Source organism: Enhydra lutris, unplaced genomic scaffold (genome assembly GCF_002288905.1).
Source record: "Enhydra lutris kenyoni isolate GAN:26980312 unplaced genomic scaffold, ASM228890v2 scaffoldscaffold12, whole genome shotgun sequence".
NCBI lineage: Eukaryota > Metazoa > Chordata > Mammalia > Carnivora > Mustelidae > Enhydra > Enhydra lutris.
Window position 1 is genome coordinate 4,597,738 of NW_019154096.1, and position 23,775 is coordinate 4,621,512.

The 23,775-nt window shown below is 39.0% G+C and overlaps 1 protein-coding gene across 1 annotated transcript; it reads right to left on the reverse strand.

Annotated features, from left to right (window-relative positions):
- Nucleotides 1–178: 178 nt before the first annotated feature.
- LOC111144699 (zinc finger protein 33B-like) lies at nt 179–23,516 on the reverse strand. The gene is given in 8 exon segments (XM_022499128.1): nt 179–768; nt 770–1,202; nt 1,288–2,440; nt 2,442–2,668; nt 12,410–12,505; nt 12,750–12,876; nt 20,484–20,546; nt 23,476–23,516. Coding segments are annotated over 7 exon segments (2,403 nt in total). The 5' UTR covers nt 20,499–20,546; nt 23,476–23,516; the 3' UTR covers nt 179–416.
- Nucleotides 23,517–23,775: the final 259 nt, after the last annotated feature.

Consider the following 23,775-nt stretch of genomic DNA (forward strand, 5'->3'; position numbering starts at 1 on the left):
GTGTATAAAGGTCTCAAAAATATACAAGATGTTGACACTTTTCCCCCAAGTGTGGTATGATTGTTATTTAAGGCCAAATTCTGGAAGAATATTTTCACGTTTGACAGGATTATCTCCTACGTAAGTTCCTTATTTAATAAGTTATACTTCATAATAAAATAATTCCCCATATTTCCTACATGCATTAATAGGGTTTCTTCTACAGTCATTTTTAGTTGTCTTATTTCAACAGGTTTTCAGACATTCAACAAATTCAGAGTATTTTTCCATTACGAGTATTCTCTTATTTACTTTGGAAGATGACTTAGGGTAAAAATTTGCCATTCTTTACATTCATAGGGGTCATGTCCTTTGTGAATTTTCTGTGGTATTTTGAGGTATGAATCACAAGAGAAAGATTTCTCTCACTGCTGTATTTATAAATTTTCTTCCCCTGTGTATAACCTTGGATGTACTGTGATAACTGATTGCTTGGAGGTTTTCTCACTCTCAATACATTCATAGGGTTTCTCTCTTATGTGTCTTCTCTGATGTACTTTGAGGCCTGAGTTGCAACTGAAGGTTTTCCCACAATGATTACATTCATAGGGTTTCTCTCCTGTATGTGTTCTCTGATGCTTAGTGAGATCTGACATATGATAGAAGGACTTCCCACATGCATTACACTTATAAGGTTTCTCCCCTGTGTGTATTCTCTGATGTACTGTGAGAACTGATTTCTCAGAAAATGACTTCCCACACTGATTACATCCATAGGGCTTCTCACCTGTGAGTTCTCTGATGTGATCTGAGGACTGAGCTGCAAGTGAAGGTTTTCCCACACTGAGTACAGTGGTATGATTTCTCCCCTCTGTATGTTCGTTTATGTATTGTAAAGTCTGATTTATGGCAAAAGGTCTTCCCACATTTTTTACATACATAGGGTTTCTCTCCTGTGTGAGTTCTCTGGTGTACTGTCAGGTATGAATTCCTAGAGAAGAACTTCCCACATTCTTTACATTCATAGGGTTTCTCACCTGTGTGAGTTCTGTGGTGTTTAGTGAGGTCTGATTTATTGTAGAAGGTTTTTCCACATTTATTACACTTATAAGGTTTTTCCCCTGTGTGTATCCTCTGAGGTACTGTGAGGACTGATTTCTCAGAGAAGGATTTCCCACACTCTCTACAGTCATATGGCTTCTCCTTCGTGTGAGTTCTCTTATGTACTTTTAGACCAGAGTTGCGACTAAAGGTTTTCCCTCACTGATTACATCCATAAGGCTTTCCCCCTTAAATGAGTTTTCTCATGTTTAGTGACATCTGACTTGTGACAAAAGGCTTTCCCGCATATCTCACATTCAGAGGGCTTCTCCCCTGTGTGAGTTCTCAGAGGTACTCTAAGGTAGGAGTTTCTAGAGAAGAATTTCCCACACTGATTACACTCATAGGGTTTCTCGCCTGTGTGTGTTTTCTGATGTATTGTGAGAACTGAGTTACTTACGAAGGTTTTTCCACATTGATTACATTCATATGGCTTCTCCCCTGTGTGAATTCTCTGGTATACTGTGAGATATGACTTATGGTAGAAGCTTTTTCTACATTCCTCACATTCATAGGGTTTCTCTCCTGTGTGAGTTCTCTGATGAATTATGAGGTATGAACTTCTAGAGAAGCATTTCCCACACTCCTTACATTCATAAGGTTTCTCTCCTGTGTGGACTCGCTGATGTAAAGTGAGGAAAGATTTACGAGAGAAGCATTTCCCACATTCCTTACATTCATAGGGTTTCTCTTTTGTATGTATTTTCTGATGTTTGGTGAGTTTTGACTTTTTGCAGAATGTTTTTCCACATTCATTACATTCATAGACTTTGTCTCCTATGTGTGTTCTCTGAGTTATATTAAGAACTGACTTCTCCCAAAAGGGTTCTCCCAAGTTGTTATATTCAAATATTCTCTCTCCTGTGCCAAGAGAGTCTGATCTCCCATTGAAATTATCCACTCTTTCGATATACTCATAACCTTTCATCTCTAAATGAACTCTGTGTTCCAAGAGAGATGATTTCTCAAAAGTTTTAACATATTCTTGAAACTCATAAAGATTTTCTGTTCTTTGTGCCATCTTACTGACCATGAGGGTTGAATTACTACAGAATGTTTTATCAGATTCATTATGTTCACAAGGACTCTGTCCTATGTAAGCTTGGTTATATGGGATGACAACTGCCGTCTCATGGAAAGCTTTCCCACATTCCTTGTATTCCTTATTGCTTTGAATAAAGGATTGCTCTATATTTTTAGTTCTCTGATATGGGATTAAATCTTCATTATGACTGAGGTATTTTCCATTTTGAATGAATTCACAAGGTTTCTTTCCCATTTGAGTTTGTTCACGGTTAATATGAAGGAACAATTTCCCGTATGTATGGAGGCCAACAGCCTTCTTACTTAAATAGTTTTTTCTTATTAATAATTAATTCTGAAATACATTTCAAATTCATACCACATGAGTCACACCTACACGGTATTTTTATGGAAGGAACTGTGTCTGTGCTGAAATTAAAAATGCTTCCTAATATATTACCTCTGTGCACAGTCAGTGTTTTGTTGTTGATAAATGGAGCTTGCCAGAAACGTCTGTACTGGGTTTCTTGAGTCTCTTCTGCTTGGCTATCAACTTTGCAGACTTCTAAAGATGAGAAAGACAAACCATAAGCCATGAATCGTATCTTAATTATGATGAAATTACACTTAAAACAAATGCCCTTCTACATCACTGACTTAGTTTTGTGAAATAAGAGTGATCCAAACAGTCATACTGCCCCATCTGTTTGGATTAGAAAAACAAAACCTGAAAGGGTAGAAAAGGGGATTAAAAACTTAGAACACACACATCTACATTTGGCAATTTACAAAAACATACTTTAAGACTTAATATATACATTACAAATAAATATAAAGCATGGTGAAGAAAAGACTTTGAAAAAAAAAAAAAAGAAAAGACTTTTGAAAAAAGACTTTGAAATGCAGAGAACTAGAGAGGCCATGAAACTTAGTAGATAAGAGTGCCCTAAAGAAATAGAGGAACGATTTGATATCGTTCAGAAGGATCAGACTTTACATAATTTTCCTCTCATACTTACATTAGTGCACCTAAATTCTTTCTAAACTTTACATGTTTCCAGTTTCATTCTCCCCCCTTTAAAACTACTTCTGTTTTGTTATATATACATTAATTTAGTATATTGTTAATACCAAATTAAATTTCTGGAAGCACTGATTTCTTTGTGCCTATGAAGAGAGTTCTCTAGTTTCTAATTTTCCTTCTATTCATGTTACTTATAAAAAATACAAATGTCTACTAGGAAAAGTAAAATTAAAAATATGAGGAAGAAGACTGAAAGACAATCAAATCCTTCCGTTGTTTTTAGTTGTGGTATATTCAAGCTTATTTGGTCAGATATCCTACCACCAAATGCTAATTTCTGCCCACTGTAAACTTGCTCTGACATATTATTAGTAAGAATTTTTCTTTTACACCCAGATTTCTACATTTCTTGGTTTTATGTGTATTTATAACCATGGAAGACCTGACCCCAAACACTCAATGATATATTTATTCACCCTAAGAATTCTCAGCTATACTTCATATTACCTTCTTGCTCAGTACATACAATGTAACAATGATGACCCTGTTTAAAAACCTCTTCAAAGCCCATTGTCTCCAAACGCCATTAAAGGAAACATATTGCAGTTATAATGCTTGGGTGGAGGGGGAACTTGTCCTCAACTACATACATATTGGGTATTCAAGTGATCACTTCACTAATCCATAATAAGTGTCTTCTTTGTAGAAATGCCAGACTATTAATTTGTCAAAAATCATTCAAGTTCAAGCAAGACTTTTCAACTCAGCTGGCTTACATTCCCATTTTGGACTTGCTCAGAACTTTGCTCTTTAGGAAAATGACACTGTCTCATAATAAGTCTTCACAAACATTTCAAGTCCTACTTATATATCAATTTAAAAAATTAATCGCATTCTATACATCTCATTCTATCAGAATGTTGGCTAATACTCCCTTGAAACATAAACATACCCTGTTAATGGCCGAAATTTGAAATACTCAGTAATCTTTTTTCTTTTTCCAACTACGATCTACGGTGTGGCAAGTATTTATATCTGATTCCCTCTGAACACACCTGAGTGATTATGAAAGTCATGGTCCTTTAACAAGTGGTGTGCTTTTTCAAAATAAAGTTCAAGTTTTCTACAAATCTGTAATTTTGAACAAGAACCTACAGGTTTATAACCCAACATGTCCATTTAGAAATTACTTCCTTGTAGTGTTTTCTGAATATAAAGGCTCTCTCACTCATCATTAGGCACAGTTAATGAATTAAGTAATGATCCAATAGCCACTATATGTTATATAACAAAGTAAGATATGCTCTCTTTGAAGAAATTATAATCCAGAGAATAGCTTCTTCATTCAACATCCATACACTACCAGGAATCAGATTCTATAGTAGATAATGTAATTTAAAGGAGTGAAGAAACATTTTAAAAGCTGTGGAAAGCTGAGCTTAAATTTGAAAATGTGCTTAAAACCAATGATAATGATATTAAGAACAAGAAAAGTTAACAGAAAACTAACCATTACCGTGAGCCAAGCACTGTTCCATGTACTCTTCATGTATTAACTCACAAAAATCCCCAAGTATGTTAGGAATAAAATGTAGACTTATATGACAGGACAGCATATCTGAAGGTAATCCTAAAAAAAAGGATTAGCACCAGTTCTGTGCCACATAGAGGAAACGTAGCCGTATTTAAGGGTGACTGGGGCACCTGGGTGGCTCGGGTGGTTATGTGTCTGACTCCTGGATTTCAGCTCAGATTGTGATCTCAGGGTTGTGAGATTGAGCCCTGTGTAGGGCTCCACGCTCAGCACAGAGTTGGTTTTTGTTTTTGTTTTTTAAGATTTTATGTATTTATTTGACAGAGAAAGAGAGAGGGAACACAAGCAGGGGAAGAGGGAGAGGGAGAAGCAGGCTCCCTGCTGAGCAGGGAGCCCAACTCAGGGCTCGATCCCAGGACACTGGGTCATGACCTGAGCTGAAGGCAGACGCCCAATGACTGAGTCACCCAGGCGCCCCTCAGCACAGTCTGCTTGAGATACTTTCTTTCCCTCTTCTGCTGGCCCTCCCCCAACTCATGTGTGCTCGCTCTAAATAAATAAATAAAATCTTTTTTTTCAAAGGGTAAAAAAGATTAAGGGTCATTAAATGAGAAAAACATAAATCTGCTATATTATGTATTGGGCAAAATACAACTCAAGATATTAACATGATAAATTAGATGCCCTTGGCGGGCAAAGTCTAACTGCATTTAGGAATCAGAACAGAGTAAAACAGTATGCCCAAGTGTTCTGGGTGGTATCAGCGCAAACTGAGAATATAAAAAGAATTTTTTTAAAGTTTACAAAAATATAACAATAGTGATCTAACATTAGTAAGAAAGGAAGACAGAAAAATGACATGACACAAGGACACAGTTACAAGAGACGATTCACAGGAGGTAACAAACGAAGTGGGGAAAATTTATGATTTGTAAATGCTGACTGTGATATTACTTCTTCCCACACTGAAGGGATCAGGATATCCTGCATCATCTGTATACAGACAGGTATAACACTGAATGTCAAGTGGGCAAAAGATGCTAAAAATATAAATATGTAGTTAGCAGAATACATGAAAACCTATTATTTTAGCTATAGGAAGGTATTATTTTATTTCAAAGATCCAATTTGACAATTTGTACTTTAACAAGTAAATGTAGTCTGTCTCTATTTATGGTGATTCCTGAAATATATCAAGTCATCTCTCACATTTTACTTGGTACTTTGTATTTGTCACAATTTTACTACCAATTCTACTGTACTTTTCTTCCTTCTTTTTGAAATAATTTATCTTTTCCATTTTTTCTTCCTTACAACTTTAAAAGTTATACACACTGTTTCTCAGCGTTAAGGGGCTATCCATCACATCATACCATGAATATTTAACTTAAAATCTAGAATAATTCAATATCTTAGATCTCCCTTTCTGAAGAAAGAAGCATCAAACTCAATTTGATCACCTCTCACCTCATTTATATACAGTTAGTTCTTTGTGTATGTTTTTTTTAGCCCTACATATTAGTATCATAATTACTTTACACATCCATTTGTTCAGAATCACCTCTGTGTTTTGTCATGACTTATCACTTGCCACTCCTCTCAAGCATTCTTTTGGGTTTCATTTTCTTTTCTTGTAGTATGTCCATTAGAATTTTACAATGAAATTACATAATTAAAGGTACAGCTTCTATAATTTATTTCATTACCAACGCAAATTTAATGATACTCTGAAACGAACTCTCCTGTTGACTACACCTCAGTTAGTGTCCTCTGAGCCCTATTCTCAACTAGGCCTTGACTAGGTCTTCCAGGTCTATCCGGGCTGAGCTCAGTTTCAGCAAGAACCCTTTTAAGTCAGTCTAGTGACAGTCCCTTCTCCCTTGATATCTGATCAAGTTCCTTATACCCTGTCCCTGATGGGTTAATGCCTGATCTGCATTCAGCAAGAATCCCCCTACTATTGGTGTTTCTCTTAGTAATCTTCTATCCAGTGATTCCCCCCACTCTGCCTGTTGGCTGTACGTCCCTAGCTGTCTTAGCAGTATGTGGAGTTGAGCTCAGTTTTACTGAAACTTCTCACCTCCTATTCCAACAGTTACTGAATAAAATCTGTATCTATCACTGTTAACTGGTGGCTGGCTTTATTTCTCATTGAAGCAGCATGAGCTCAGCTGACTGCTGGAAGAGAAACAGGAGTAAAGAAATAAACCCTCTGTGACACAGGCTTGGATGGGCAGCCAAAAGCTGAAAACGGAGCACAGACACTGAGGAAACTCTGACATGACAGACCCAAGAACTAGGGAACAGTATCAAATATAGCCACACATAAGGAACTGGAGTCCCAGGAAAAAATTAAGGATGAAATACATCAAACCACTTATTTAGGAAACCGAGAAGACAAGGAAAATAACCAGGAAACCCACCCCCCCCACACTAAAAAAAAACAAATCAAAGGTAAATCTGGAGACAACAGAGTTGAACAGCTGAAAACCAAAGATGAAAAGAAAATCTTGACGGCAACAAGAGAAAACAGAATATTAAAAACGGAAAAACAGAGATTTAAAAATCAGAGAAGGTACTTTGTAACCTAGAAGACAGTGAAGTGAATCAACTATGGACAGAAAAGTTTCGATCCAGATTTCCGTACCGACAGAAAACATCTTGCACAATGAAGACCTGTAAGCAGAAAGAGCTGCTGCCTTGTGGGGTTTGAAGTAAAATATCACACAGAAAGGGAGGACGAACAGAAGCATATTATTATAACACTGTAAGCCTCTTATAAACTAGCAATGACGTCATTTGAAATCAGATTGTGACAGACTGAAGGTATCGTATTCCACAGGCATCCACTTAGTGGTTAAAATATTCCCATTAAAAAATGAGAGATTTTCACATTAGTTTAAAAAGACCCAACTATATATTATCTATAGGAAACCCACTCTAAATATAAATAGATTAAAAGTAAGAAGATGGAAAAAGATACACCACATAGACATTACAAGAAAGCTGAAGGGACTATTTATGTTTTTTTCTTTTTTTGCCTCCAGGGCTTCTGACTATAAACTATGGGTTCCCATGACTAGCCATCTCACCTCAGACTAGTAATTCACTAGAACACCTCAAAAAACCCCCAAAAACTATTTACTTATATATTGCTAATTTATTTTATTTTATTTTCAAAGATTTTATTTATTTATCTGAGAGCAAAACACAGTGAGAGAGGGAAACAAGCAGTGGGATTGGGAGAGAGAGAAGCAGGCTTCCCTCCCAGCGGAGAGCCCGATGCAGAGCTCAGCCATGACCTGGCCAAGGGCAGACGCTTAACGACTGAGCCACCCCGGCGCCCCTTATATTACCAATTTATTATAAAGGATTCAATTCTGGAGCAGCCAAAGAGAAGAGATATATAGGCAAGGGTTGGGGATGTGTGTGGTATGTGGAACTCCCACAACCCTCTCTGGGGCACACCACTCGAAGCTTCCTGAACTCTGTTGTTTAGAGGCTCCTAGAGAGGTTTCATTACCTAGGCTTGAGTGATTAAGTCACTAGCTACTGGTGTGATGGCCACCCCCGCCCCACCTGAAGTGATCTAGCGGCCCCCAGCCACCAGTTATTTCAGTATACAAAAGACAATCTTTTCATGCCAGAGATTCCAAGGGTTTTAGGAGCTATGTGCCAGGAACCACGGGCAAAGAGCCAAAAACTTTTTTTTGTGTGTGTTATATTATAGTCTCTTTCACTACTAAAAACTGCAATGGACCCCCATTTTTTTGTAATGACACTCAAATTTTGCAGCATGGCCTAGAACTTCAAGATCAAGTTTCTGCTGGTGTCTCCAACTTTATTTCATGCCACTGCTCACTGTGCTTGTCATGATAGAAACACACTAGCCATCTTGCTATTGATTGAATTAGTCAAGGGTGCTCCTGCCCAGGGTGTTCCTGCCCAGGGCGTCCCAGAATTTTTCATATAATCTAGGTCCTTTCCAGATACAATCCTGAAGAGACTACCCCTGGCCACTTGGCTGAAACAGTCTACTTATCCCCAATACCCTCTATCACTATCATCTCATCTTCTGGTCTTTAAAACCCTTCATAGCATTTAGCATGACCTGAAATTATAGGATTAATTTATTCACATCCGTTCTTTCTCTGTGGTCCTTATCTCTACACTTCCCTCCTGAATGGAAGCCCAACAAAGGGAGAGTCCTTGACTTTCTTGTTCATTGATGTATATCCTGAGCTTTTAGAAGGGCATTAGTTAAATGCTGGTTTTTTTATATGGAGCAGTGATTCTTTTTTAGGAAAACACATATTACGTTATAAAAGAAGTCACCGTATTTGTATACCTTCTCTCCTCTCCGTTTGTTTTTAGCCTCCTCTTATCTATTTAGATATATACCCTTTCTGTGTTGCCTAGATTTGCAACTCGTACAATCTGTCACCTAGCTCCCACATTTGTTTTAAAGTCAGTTCTTTGGGGGGTGTCAGGGTGGCACAGTCGGCTGACTGTCTGACTCTTGGATTCAGCTCTGGTCATGATCTCGGGGCTGTGGGTAGAGTCCCTCGTCGGGCTCCATGATCAACACAGAGTCTGCTTGTTTCTCTCTCTCTCTCCCTACCGTGTTCACGCTCTCTCTTTCTTAAACAGGTAAGACTTTAAGAAAAAAAAAAAAACTAAAAAACAACATAAAATTAGTTCTTCAGTTAAATTCCAAGTCTACTACCAGTCTTTTTACCATGCTTTTTTATGTCACTCCCTGGTTACCTGATACTCATTCTCTAACAGAGGCTTCTAGGAACAAAGATCCTAGAGTTCTTGTCTATTCAGAAAAGACCTGCTGTCTTTGTTGAAGAGTATCTTCTTAACTGGGTGTAATACTCTCAATGTGACACCTTGAGGATTTTGTAGAAACTGCTCTGCTGACTCTGAGCTACAGATTTTACTATGGAAAAGTCTGAGGCTATTTGGACTTTCTCTGATATTGGCTGGTTGTCAAAATAACTGTTTTTGAAATCTAGTCCCTTTATCACAATATATCCTAATGTTGCTAAGGACTGGCTCTTTTACACAGATTCAATCACAAATCTCTTCCCCCACAAAAAGTATTCTTGAAATATTTTAAACATTTGTTCTATTTTTTTTCCTCTCTCTTTTGGGGAGTGAATTCTATGTATGGTATGTATGTGAACTCTCTTTTTAATGTAATCTTCAAACTTTATTTCATTTTCTTCTTGCTTACATCTATCCTTTCTTTCTGAACAAATTTTTTTTAAAGATTTTATTTATTCATTTAAGAGAGAGAGACACAGCGAGAGAGGGAACACAAGCAGGGGGAGTGGGAGAGGGAGAAGCAGGCCTCCCGCCAAGCAGGGAGCCCAATGCAGGGCTCGATCCCAGGACCCTGGAATCATGACCTGAGCCGAAGGCAGACGCTTAATGACTGAGCCACCCGGGTGGCCCTGAACAGATTTTTGACAGTATGTATTCATCCTTGGGATTCTTCCAATTTGCTTTCTTTACTGTAATTTTATTTTCTGTTCTCTTTTCTCAGTTTGACACCCTGCCATGTGTTTGCTATTCCCTTATGAATATCTTTCTTAAATACTTGTATCACAGAGATAATTAATTCAATTAGTTCACCCTTTGGAAACTCATGATTTAATATTTGGTCATATAATTTACGTACTTTATGACTACTTTGATCAGAGGACAATTCTATCACCAACTAGCTTCCTGATACTTTTCACCCCTTTTTTCTTCTAATAGTTTTGCAGGCATTTTGTGCTGGTTCCTTTTCCATTACTTGGGCTCAAAGGATGTGAGCTTTTCAAGGAACAGCACACTGCAAAAGGTTTACCTGGGAGAGAGGGAACAGAGTCATCCTTTAGGCTAGAGGGGTAATTCATTATGAACAAGCGTTCTGCACATGTGTAGGTCTCAGTTTACAGATCAACCAGGATGTGCCTTCCTTCCTCGTGGGAGTAGCCTCCCCAATGGCTTGCTCTCTTGGTCATCACAGAGTCAGCTCACTGGGGCTGGCATTGCTGCAGCTCCAAATTGAGGAAAACTGAGTGTTGCGCTCACTTCACAGAAACAAGCCCAAGAGGCTGAACTGGGCCCATGGAGGCTCCGACTTCCCCAGCATCTGCCTAGACCAACTGTCTGATGCAATCCAGGAAAGAAAGGTAGTTAAAACTCTACAGAACAATTTCATCTGAGAGGGAGGAACAAGACAAAAGATAGTATCCTTTTCCCTTCCACCTTTCTGACCAGCTGCTCTGGCACACAGTAGTTCAGTGAGACTCGGAACATGTCCTGCTAGTCTGAGCAATCAGATGTGCTAATTACAGAGCTACAGTTAACGAGGTAATCACCCCCCTGAGCCTTCCCCTCCTCCTAGCCAGCCTTGCTGTCCCCCATGCTTCCCTCACTTTTGTAGAAGGTCTGCAAATCCCGACCAACCGTTGTCAAGTAAGTTTTTGCATCAAATTCTGTGTCAGAGGAGTACCCACTAAGATGGCATGTAAGATTATTTCTGAACATTTAGTGTCTATGAGGTGGTTTTCCCTCATGTACAGTCTCTCTTGCACCATCATGGAAACAGAGGGCTACTGAAAAGTGTGGTTTGTGCTTCTAAACTCCAGGACGTCTCCTTTGCAGAACGAAACTGTCTCCAAGGGAGCTCAGCTATCTAGTTCATGGCACTGTTGTTCATGGAAGTTTTAGGTGTGGATGTGCTCTGTTCATGAAAAGCGCACTGCCAGACCCCGTGCGCATCAGAAATGCTTTTGTTTTCTACCCACCTACTAACATACACACGTTCCTTGATCACGTCATCAGTTCTGCTGCAGGTACACTTATACCGATTTGGGATTTCAGATATCCACCAGTGTCATATAATGAAGCTTGTCTTGCTCACTTCCCTTAGTGCTTCTGGATGATTTGCAGACAAAGGCGAAAATGCTGACTTTATACATTCTTCTTCAAGAAGTTCACTTTGTCTTTGAAAACCGTCTTAACTTGGCTACAGGACACCATATTCTCTGTTTCCACCTTATCTCTAGACTGTTCCTTCTGTCTTCTTTGCTGAGTCCTCTCATTTTCATGACTTCTAAACATTAGTGTCGCAGGGGACAGCTTTCATACCTCTCAAATTTGTTCATTCTTACTTCTAAGGAGAGGTGGTTACCTGATCCCTTAGCTTCAAATACTAAATTTAAAAACTTTAAATACTACCATAAGTTAATAATTTCCAAGTATCTCCAACCTGGGGTCTTCCCTATATCACCTCTGCTCATACAACCAAATGCTTATTCCCATGTAAACCTGTGCATTTTATAATCATTTCATTCAAGTTGATATCATCAAAATGCCTTCCTGAATGCCCTCCTTTTCTCAAGTATTACATTTCATTATTTCAATTTATAACTTCCTTGCTATTTTATGGACATACTATGTATATAGTATGTGTATGTGTGTACATATTATGTATATTATGACATATTATGCACATAGTATGTGTATGTGTGTTTATTTCTTTTCTTTCCCTACCAGAATGTAAGCTCCATGAGGTCAGGAACAAATTCAGTTTGATCATGTGTTTCAGCACCTAAAACTTGAGTGAGGCACAGCAGGTACTCAGTATTTGTTAAATGTGAAAATGAACATATAAGCAAGCACCTGAGAATAAAAACAAGTCATACCATGTCACCTAGTGTCCATCTGTTTAATACATACTAACTTACCTGGGTAGCTCTGACCTGGGGACTCTTCCTCTAGCATCCATGGCTGCTCTCCTTGCTCCAACTTCAGGATAACTTCTGGTTTAGGGATGCAACACCCTGTAATTGGGAAATGACATGGGAATTGGGCGAGGCTCATGGGCTTCAGGGCCCTTGAAGAAGACAGAAGATGAAGCTTCAGGGGCCAATTACAACACTTCATTCTTTACAGTGATTCAACAATCCTTCTGCTTAATACTTGAAATCCCAAACCTAAATATCATTAAACTCAACAAAGCTTCTACAGGTGTCAAACCAAGAAAGAAAGTGCATACTAGGAGTCTCCATGGGAAGCAATCCTTACCCACTGAGACAAGGTGGCTATAGTTCTCCAGCATCACCTCCCTGTACAGGGTCCTCTGAGCAGGGTCCAGATGCTGCCACTCCTCCTGGGTAAAGCCCACAGTCACATCCGCAAATGATAAGGATTCCTGAAACAGCACATTTGTGTTCAAATGTAAGTAATCACAATTGGAAGACATGGAAAAGCTGTCGAAGAACTGCTACGGAGTTCACTATTCACAATTAGAAAATGTGTTCTGGCGTGTCTACCTTTGTACTTGGTTGGAGGAGAAAGCATGACAGACATTCCTCACCAGTGTGATAAGTTACTGGAGTCCCATCATGTGCCTATATGCCATAAAGAACTCTCCTACCTTGAGAATCTGAAAACCAATAAAACCATGTCACTGTTCTCAAGGAGCATATAATCTGACAGACACAAGCATGAAGCATCCAACTACCATGTAGCATAAAATCCTACTACAGTAAAAACAGGTGCAAAGTAGAGTGAGATTACAGAGGGGAGAAAAGTTCTATTCCTGCTATTAGGGTGGGTTTCACTGATAACATAGTATTATTCATGAACCTGGGCCAAGAGCATAACCATGTACACTTCTAAAATATGTAGTTAAGGGGCACCAGTTGGTTAAGTGTTTGCCTTTGGCTCAGATCATGATTTCAGGGTCCTGGGATGGAGCCCCATGTCAGGCTCCCTGCTCAGTGGGGAGTCTGCTTCTCCCTCTCCCGCTATGTGTGTGTGTTCTCTCTGTCAAAGGAATAAATAAAATCTTTTTTAAAAATGTAGTTAAAGGAGTAAGTGAACACACAGGAAAGGACTGCTGGGACTATGTTCACATAAAGAGGTACAGTCGTCTTCAGGGAAAATGTTATTTAATAATTCTGAACATAACTCCTGTAGGACAGGGTGCCCAAAATGTTTGGTTACTGTTCCATCTAGGAAACCCTTTTCTTTCTTTCTTTTTTTTTTTTTAGGAAACCCTTTTTTATAATCAGTAAACTTACGATGTCAATTTATATATTAAATTGCATTATTGTCATTTTTCCTATGTCACTTTTATTTTTTTCAAATGAATATATTTGGCATTTAACAATGTGTAACTCTGATAGGCTTATATACTATAATGACTGCCAATGTAGCTGTATTTATCACATTACATAATTACAGTACATTAGTGTGTATCTCCATTTCATTGTATACTAGATTTCTTCATTCTTCTTTTTATGGCTTACAATAAATCTAGGGAGATACCCAAGTATTTTCTTCCCATAACTGAACTGTTTGTCTTATACAGTTCATAGGTTTTATACCACCCATTTATGAAATGACCACTGTGGAAAATACAGCAAGAAGAAACAGAGACATATTCCCAGGTTATCAAAACAAATAGCTAATCAATGTTCATGTCATACACTAAAAATTGGTTAATAGGAAAAACAAGACTATTTTCCAGAAACGTATAAGGTATTATTGAGAAAAAAAAAAAAAAACAAAACAAAGAATACCTAAATAAATGAATACACTATATTCATGGCTTGGACAATTTAATATTACAAAAATATCTCATTTCTCCACAAATTGGCCTATAAATTCAAGACAATCAGAATTAAAATCTGAGCAGATATTTTTGTGGAAACTGGTAAGTTTACTCTCAAACTTACATAGAAACTTGAATGGCCAAGATAACCAAAGCTACCTTGGAAAACAGGATGGATAAACTCACACTAATTATGGTAGGCAGAATCTAAGATGACCTCCAATGGATCCAACAACGTGAGGTAAACTCCTCTTAAATGGAAGAGACTTAAGTCCCTGTGATTGTGATACATTCTACAGCAAAACAGATTTTGCAAGTATAAATAAGATCCTTTAATCAGTTGACTTTGGTCTAAAGGAAGATTTACTTGGGTGGGCCTGACCTAATCTTGTGAGTCTTTTATTTATTTATCTTTAATATTTTATTTATTTATTTGAAAGAGAGAGTGAGAGAGAGAGAGAGAGAGCATGAGCACACAAGCAGGGTGAGGGGCAGAGGGAGAAGCAGGCTCCCTGCCATGCAAGGAGCCCAACATGGGAATTGATCCCAGGACCCCGGGATTATGACCTGAGCCGAAGGCAGACACTTAACCAACTGAGCCACCCAGGCATCCCTCATGTGAGTCTTTTAAAGAACGTAAAATATCAGAGACCCTTCTTCTGACCTCAAAGAAGAAGCAAGCTACTGTGAATCCTACGGCTGTCCAGAAATAAATTCTGCCACATATGTACAGATGGGAACCCAACCAAGCCTTAGATAAGGAGTCCCAAGAAACACCTTGATGGCACCATTAATGCCTAAGAAACCCAGCTAACCTACTCCTAACTCATTTTCGTCTATACATCAGGACAACTGCAAATGGACTGGTCAAGCTTAAATGTAAAAAAATAATAATAAAAAAAAATAATAATAATAAAAAGTAAGAGCTATGTAAGTACTAGAAGAAAATATGGGTGAGTTCCCCCATAACTTAAGAAAGAATAAAACTTACCTAACTATGACTAAAAATTCAGATGCAGAGCTCACATAGTTCAGTCACTAGAGCATCAGACTTTTAAAAATCCAGATGCATTAAAAAAAAAATACTGACAGACCTGACTACATAAAATCATAAACAACCAACCAACCAAGTCCTCTACAAAATAAAAGAAAAACCAAAATCAAAAGAAAAATGACAACCCAGAATTAAGTATCTGCAACTTACATGACAAAGAAAGGTTAGGGTCCCTATATAAAGAATTTCTAAAAAGGAAAAAACCAATAACCCTCTAAATATGGGCAAGAACTGTGAAGAGAAAACTCACAGGAAGAGAAATGCAAATGGTACTAAACTTAGAAGATCAAGCTTACCCTTTAAAAAGAAAAATATAAATAAAAAGTATACTGAACTATTTCACTCCTATTGGACTGGCAGAAATCCAAAAGAATAACCACACATACTTAATTTGTTATATGCATGAAAGCATCCTCATATCCTGTTCAAAATACAAAAAAGATTAACCACCATTAAGTGAAATATGGCAATATTTAGCTAAATTATACGTGAATTTACCATTTAACACAGAAATCCCACTTCTGGGGACCAACCATAAGGGCACACGGATCAAAGAAATAAGAGGTTATATCACTATTTATATTTGCAAAAGACTAAAAAAACCCCAAATATTGATTACTAAGGAACTTGTGGAATGTGTTATGTTATACTCACACCATGAAGTGCTAAGCAACTGGAAAAGGAACTGAGGAGTATCTCTTTGTGGCACTACAGAGTGAACTCCATAATACATTATTAAATGACAAAACAAAGTTTAAGTTAGGGGCACCTCAATGGCTCAAATGGTTAAGTGTCTGCCTTCAGGTCCTGGGATCCAGCCAGCGTCAGCATCTGGCTGCCAGCTTACCTGCTTCTCCTTCTCCCTCTGCCTCCCCCACTGCTCAGGCTCTCTCTCTGTATTCTCTGTCTCAAAAGAATAAATAAAATCTTAAAAAAACAACAGCAAAAACAAACAAACAAAAAACACACAAAAACCCCCAAAACAACAACAACAAAAAAGAACTGGGCGCCTAGGTGGCTCAGTCGTTAAGTGTCTGCCTTCAGCTTGGGTCGTGGTCCTGGGATCGAACCCGGCATCAGGCTCCCCACTCTGCAGGAAACCTGCTTCTCCCTCTCCCATTCCCCCTGCTTGTGTTCCCTCTCTCACTGTCTGTCAATTAATTGATTCTTTAAAAAAAAAACAACCCACAAAGTTTAAGTGAAAAAATCAAGTACAATGTGACAAACAAAGATCTACATATGAGCCTTCTTATATTAAAAATAACAAAATGAGAATCACTATATTGCACATCTAAAATTAATATGAAATTGTATGTTGATTTCACTGGAATTAAAATAAAAACTTAGGGGTGCCTGGGTGGCTCAGTGGGTTAAAGCCTCTGCCTTTGGCTGGGGCCTGTGGTCCGAGTCCTGGGATCGAGCCCCACATCTGGCTCTCTGCTCAGCAGGGGCCTGCATCCCCACTCCCCTCTGTCTGCCTCTCTGCCTACTTGTGATCTCTGTCTGTCAAATAAATAAATAAAAATATTCAAAAAAAATAAATAAGTAAAATAAAAAATAAAAACTTAAAAAAATGGCTACCCACATTGGGTAAGGGCAGGAGTAGGATGAGGGGACAGAGAGAAGCCAGAATGATCTCTGAATATACTTTGCTAAATTTATATTCACAGTCCATCTTTAGAAAAATTTAAATATTTTTAATACTTATACAAAAACAATAATCAAAATGAAAACAAAACCCTAAAAACAAAGAGCAAATGAAAGAAATCAATCGAATTGTGTCTCAATTTGATGGTATACCTCAGAGAGGAAATACCTGCTAAGTTTAAGACACAGGAATGTGACTATGTGTCACAATGGGAATACACTGAAGGATAAAAGAACTAAAACAAAACAAAACAAAAAACCCACCAAAAAACAAAACAAAACAAAACCGTGGAAAAAAGATTCACAAATCTGACCACATCAAAATGTAAAACTTTCATATTACCAATGATACCACAAAGTGAAAAAATAAGACAAACTCTGGAGAACATATTTACAATGAATAGAACAAAGATTACTATACAACACTCATAAAGGATATTTATCAATCAGTAAGAAATACAGAACAAAATTAACGGAAAAGTATGTAAAAATATATAAAACATATAAATCAACATTTCACAGAAGAAAAGTGAAAGGCCCAATCTTATCCAAAATCAGAGAAATACAAATCAAAACAATGAGGTTTTCATCATCCATCAGACTGGCCATAATTTTGAAATAACGGTATCAACTGTCAACAAGGAGACAAAGAAAGCTGTCCGGTCATCTAACAGCCGGTGGGAGTTGTATGGTCACTTAGACCAATTTGGCAGCCTAAAATGACACTGGAAATGCTTAGTCTATCTGACCCAACAATATTTATCATGTGTGTACATTACAGAATACTTGAAATGCTTGCTCTTATACAGGGAGAGAAAATGTAAAAGATGGTCACTGCACAATTATTCATAATAATGATAAACAGAAATGACATAAGAAACAGACAACTAAAATGTATGCTGTCATAACAGAATATTAAAAGGAATGAAGTAACCAATTTGGATAGATCTTAAACACAATATTAAATTCTAAACACAGGGCCACCTGCGTGGCTCAGTTGGTTAAGCTTCCAGCACTCGATTTCAGCTCAGGTCATGATTTCAGGGTCGTGAGATCCAGCCCCATGTCAGGGTCAACAAGAAATCTGCTTGAGATTCTTCTTTTCCCTGCCCCTCCTGCTTGTGTGTGCTCTCTCTCGCTCTCGCTCATTCTCAAATGAATAAATAAATAAATCTTAAAAAAAAAAAAAAAAAGCAGCCAAAACAATCCTGACAAGTTTGTCAAGAAGAATTTGTTCAGTAGAACAAACTGGAGAACTCACATTCCTGACTTCAAACTTGCTATAAAGCTACAGTATCAAACACAAGGAACCAGCATGATAATATCCACATATGGATATTATCATATCCACAAATGAAAAGAAGTGGGAGTCCAGAAACAAACCCATACACCTATGGTCAAATGACACTCAGCAAGGGTGCCGAGATCATTCAATGAGAGAAAGAAAGAGTCTCTTCAACAAATGGTATTGGAACTGAATATCCACATGCAAATGAATGAAAATGGACCCCTTCCTCATATCATATACAAAAATTAACTCAAAATAGTTAATAGATCAAAGACCTAAATGTGAGAGCTAGAAACAGTAAGACTCTTAGGAAAAATACAGGAGTGAATCTTCATGATCTTAGAATGACAACAGATTCTTAGATACGACCTCAAAGGCAAACACAATAAAGGAAAAGAGATAAAAAAGACTTTACCAAATTAAAACCTTTTGTGAATAAAAGGATATACTTTCAAGAGAATGAAGAGACAACTCACAGAATAGGAAGAAATATTTGAAAATCACATGTGATAGAAATCTATTACCCAAAATACTCTTCAATAAATCCAATTTAAAAACAGGCCAAGGATTTGAATGGACATGTCTGCGAAGCAGATATACAAATATCCAACAAGCACACGAAAAGGTACTCGTTAGACATTAGGGAAAAGCAAACCAAAACCACAATGAGATGCTACTTCATACCCACTACGATGGCTATAACAAGACAACAAGCGCTGTCAATAATGAGGGGAAATGAACTCTCATGCATTGCTGATGGAAATATAAAATTGTGCACACGTTGTGAAAAACAGGTGGTTCCGCGGTAATTTAAAACTACAACTAATGCATGATCCAGCATTTTCCCTTCTCAGTAAATACCCAGAAGAACCAAAGACATGTATTCTACCAAAATTTGCACATGAATGTTCAGAGCGGCACTATTCACAACAGCGGTAAAGCAGAAACAAGCCAGACGTCTGTTAACCAGTAAGTGGATGAACAGAACTCGGGTCCATCTACATAGTGGAATATTCTTCAATGATAAAAAAAAATGAAGTCTTGGTAAAAAGGTACACTTAGCTATAAAATGAAGGTCTGAGGATCTCATGTATAACACAGTGACTACAGTTGATATCACAATTAAAATCTGTTGACTGCAGAGCTTAAATACTCTCACCAAAAAAACCCCCAAAAACAAAGAAAGAAAGAAATATGTGAGGTGATGGATGTGTTAGATTAGAGGGAGGAATCCTCTCACAATGTATACGAATATCAAAATCATCACAATGTTCACTACATACCTTATAGTTTTGTCAAATATACCTTAATAAAGCCAGAAAAGAAAAACAATGAAGTCTGTAACATGCTCCAATATGATGTTTAAAAACATTACACTAGGTGAAGGAAGACACACACAAAATATACATTTTGTATGACTATACTCATACAAAAGATCCAGAAGATCCAAGTTCATACTGACAGAAAGCAGATTAGTGGTTGCCAGGGTCTGAGAATTTTGGAGTTATTTTAAGGACATGTGGTCAATTTATTCTATAAAAATTCGAGGTTTTATAAAGGGAAAACAAAAACAAACCAAGACCAGGGGAAAGCTCTCTACATGCGCTTTAGTAATATGTTCTCCTAAAAAACCTCATTAACTGGGTTCTGCTTGGTAATCTGTCTTTTGCTTCCACTGAAGAATAATTATAGGCATTTAGTTTGTGGTTTGCCACAAGAAGGTTGTTCATCATTTATATAAGGAGAAACAGAAGTTTTTTATTCAGCTCTTGATGCCAGAAAGTCTTTAGGCTCCAAAAGGAATAGGGATGCTCTATGCATGTTTTTTGGGGGGGGGGGGGGCTGGGGAGGGAGTGTGGGGGGGAGTTATGGCTAAAAGTCTGAAATATTTGCAAGTTTGATAAACATCTAACTTTATATGGTGTGTGTGTGTGCCAACTGTGCCCTATTGATCTGCTGATCCAATGCTACTGGTCTACACACCTCAACATCACCTGCAACCTTGTTCAAAACGAAATTCTCAGGCCCCATTCTATGGTTTAAAACACTTCCCAGTTTTGATCTGATGTACACTAAAGTCTGAGAACAACTGTGTCAGGCTATTTCCCTCAGGTTCATTTTATCTACTTCTACTTTTCTATTTTAAACATGAGTCATTATCCTCATAAGTTCCATTATAAAACAAAGCAGAAAATTACTTCAATAACTCACACAGGACTTCTTCATATTTTGCCGGTCTCCCTTGGAAAAATGTAGAAATCTCTGAAGGCAGAGCTGGGATAGAGAAAAAGGAATGAAGTCATTAGAGGTACAGACTGCCCTGCAGTTCCCGGACTTGCCTTCTTAAAAAGCTGCAAACATCACCTGGGTGAGATACCCCTCTGTGGGAGAATATCCTTTTCACCTCGCAGAAGGGGCAGGAAAGGACATAGGATAAACCACCCACACGACTACGTATGACTGTGATTTGGCCATGCAGAGCTTGGGTGTGCAATTTTTCATTGGGTGAATGGAACTATTGTCTAGGACATTTTTAAACAATGTCTGTACCCCTTTGTTCTGTTTCAAAGAAATTTTAAAAATGAGAAAAATTGGTTAAGCAAATTATAATACACTAGATGAAGGAACACTAAACCTTCAGCAAAGGTTGTACAACAGAAGTTGTTACATGTGTATTTCCTTGTTTTTTTTTCTTTTAAAGGTTTTATTTATTTATTTGACAGAGATCACAAGTAGGCAGAGAGGCAGGCAGAGAGAGAGGAAGGGAAACAGGCTCCCTGCTGAGCAGAAAGCCCGATGTGGGACTCGATCCCAGGACCTTGGGATCACGACCTGAGCCGATGGCAGAGGCTTTAACCCACTGAGCCACCCAGGCGCCCGTGTATTTCCTTGTTTACTCAAGTTAGAGAAGGCAACCAAAGCTACGAAAAAAAGGATGGAGGCACTTTCAAGTGAGTGTACCTTTTATTTTTCTAAAGCATATGCAGTTTCTCAAATGGCTATCTTTTTTTAAACCAGTGGTGATGTGGTCAGCACAGGACTGGGGTAGGAAAGCTCAACGTTTCCTCTGGGTTCTGCCCCAACACAAAGACAGGGAAATTCACTTACATTTTCAGCACCAATTTCTTCTCAACTTTCAAGAAGAAAAATAAGTAACTCTCCTTGTACTGCTGTCTTGTAAAGAACTCAACAGCACATTTTTAAATGCCAGATTCATTGTGTGAGCAGAGCTCAGAATCTGGGAAGAGGGAGTAAAAAACAAAGAGTAGGGGCTGAACTGGGATTGGTGAGACAAAACTGACTCGCATCTAGTTTTAAGGCCCTTTCCCGCTAATCCCTGGAATGCCTCCAGTGCAGTTCTATTTCCCAGGTCACCTAACCATCCTTCACTCCTTCCAGCCCAGCTGCCCTGGTCCAGGCTTCTCTCCATTAGGCAGCCTGGGAGCTTCTGAATGGGGCAATATTGTCAAATCTCACTTGTTCTGAACACGCCTGTGAAAACCTAGGATCTGCTCCTCTCTGGGAACTACACTCTGCTCAAAACTCACTCAAGAGGTGCCTAGGTGGTTTGGTCGGATAAGCAAACGACTCAATCTCAGTTCAGGTCTTGATCTCAGGGTCATGAGCTCAGCCCTGCAGTGAGCCTACTTAAAAAAAAAAAAAAAAAAAAAAAAAAAGAAGAAGAAGAAGAAAAGAAAAGAAAAAGGAAAAGAAAAAAGAAAAAACCTCAAATAGTTGGAGGGTTCTCTCCAACTAACATATACTTAGAGACTCCTCCTTCTTACTTCACAAGATGTGCTTTTCTAACATAGATGAGAAAGGCACCTGAGGGGCAAATTCATTTTAGCTGGAATTGTCACCCAGGCCCACAGTTCCAATGTATTTGTTATTCCATAGACTCTCAGGTCAGACCTTCCATAAACTCAAATCAAGGCTGCTGAGAACTGTTACAAACCTAACTTGAATACAATTATACCGTCTCTTTCAGAGGCTTTGAAGACATCTAGAAATCCCATACACAGAGCTACTACACGGTTAAGATTCAATCGTTCAGATCATTTCTTCACACCCCTAATTATTTTTGCTAAGTACTCTGCAGGATGCCATGCTGGCTTTTATAACCAAGACGGAAGCTGCAAAGACCATGTCATTTGGAGAAACACCTAAAATTGTCTTCTTGGGCGGCTGGGCGGCTCAGATGGTTAAGCATCTGCGTTCTGCTCAAGTCATAATCACAGGGGCCTGGAATCCACCCTCTGCATCAGGCTCCTCACTGGGTGCAGAGCCTCCTTCTCCTTCTCCTTCTGCTAGTCCCTCCGCTTGCGCTCTCTGGCTGTATCACTCTATCAAATAAAATCTTGAATGAATAAATGAATGAATGAATTTTTTAAAAAATGTCTTCTAGTGGAGCGCCTGGCTGGCTCAATAGGTTAAAAACTGCCTTCAGCTCAGATCATGATCTTGGGGTCCTGGAATCGAGTCCTCCGGTTGGGGGTGGGGGTGGGGGGGGGTCCCTGCTCAGCAGGGAGTCTGATTCTCCTTCTTCCTCTCTCCCTCACCCCATCATGCTCCCTTTCTCCCCCTCTCTCAAATAAAATCTTTAAAAAACAAAATAATAAACTGCCTTCTAGTTTATCTGCTAGTGTTGTGACATAGGGTATATAACATTCCTCTCCACCTCAGTTTTATAATTTGTTATGGCAGAGAGAGCTATACCGGCCTTAAGTGAGAGGTTGAAAGCATAATGCAACGAGTGATAAGAATAATTCTATTAAGAGCAGCTAATATTTACAGCGAGGCACTGAGCTATGTTATTTAATCTTCTGAACAACCCCACGAGACAGGTGTTATTAATATCCTCAGTTTTACAGACGTGAAGTCTCACGCTGGTTTACCGTTCGCAGATGATACTTTGATATAGTTCAGCCCACCACGAATCAAAGCATCTGCTCAATTCCCGCCGCTCTACGACCGAGCGCACCCATCGCGCACGCGCACCGGCCACTCCCCCTCTGCCCCGCCTCCCTCTTCACCCCACTCCACGCTCCCCGCTGCTGCACAAACCACGCCGGCACATCAACGCGGAGTCTGCAACTTCCCGAGGGTACCGAATCCCCGCCTTCCTGCCTTCCAAGCCGACCTTGCCCCTAGTAAAGAGTCTCCCGTCTCGTGATCCCTCCACCCGACCGAGGCCTCCTCGTACCCAGTCTCTCCAGAACAGCAGCCAAGTGTCCCGCCGGGGTCCGCGGGCCTCTTCCCTACAGTGGAGCACCGTCGCCCACAACCGCGTCTTGGCGCCACGCAGGAACCCTGTCGGATCTCCCCATCCTTCTCGCCTCGCACACCCTCCCGCTCCGGCTGCACGAGCTCGGAGAATGGCATGCAGACCGCCATGCAGACCGCCAGACGCCTGGAGGTTCCGGATCGTCTCCCACAGAAAGCCGGAACATTTGGAAGCGCCTGCGAGGTGTTGCGCATGCGCAGAAGGAGCCGCAGGCTACTA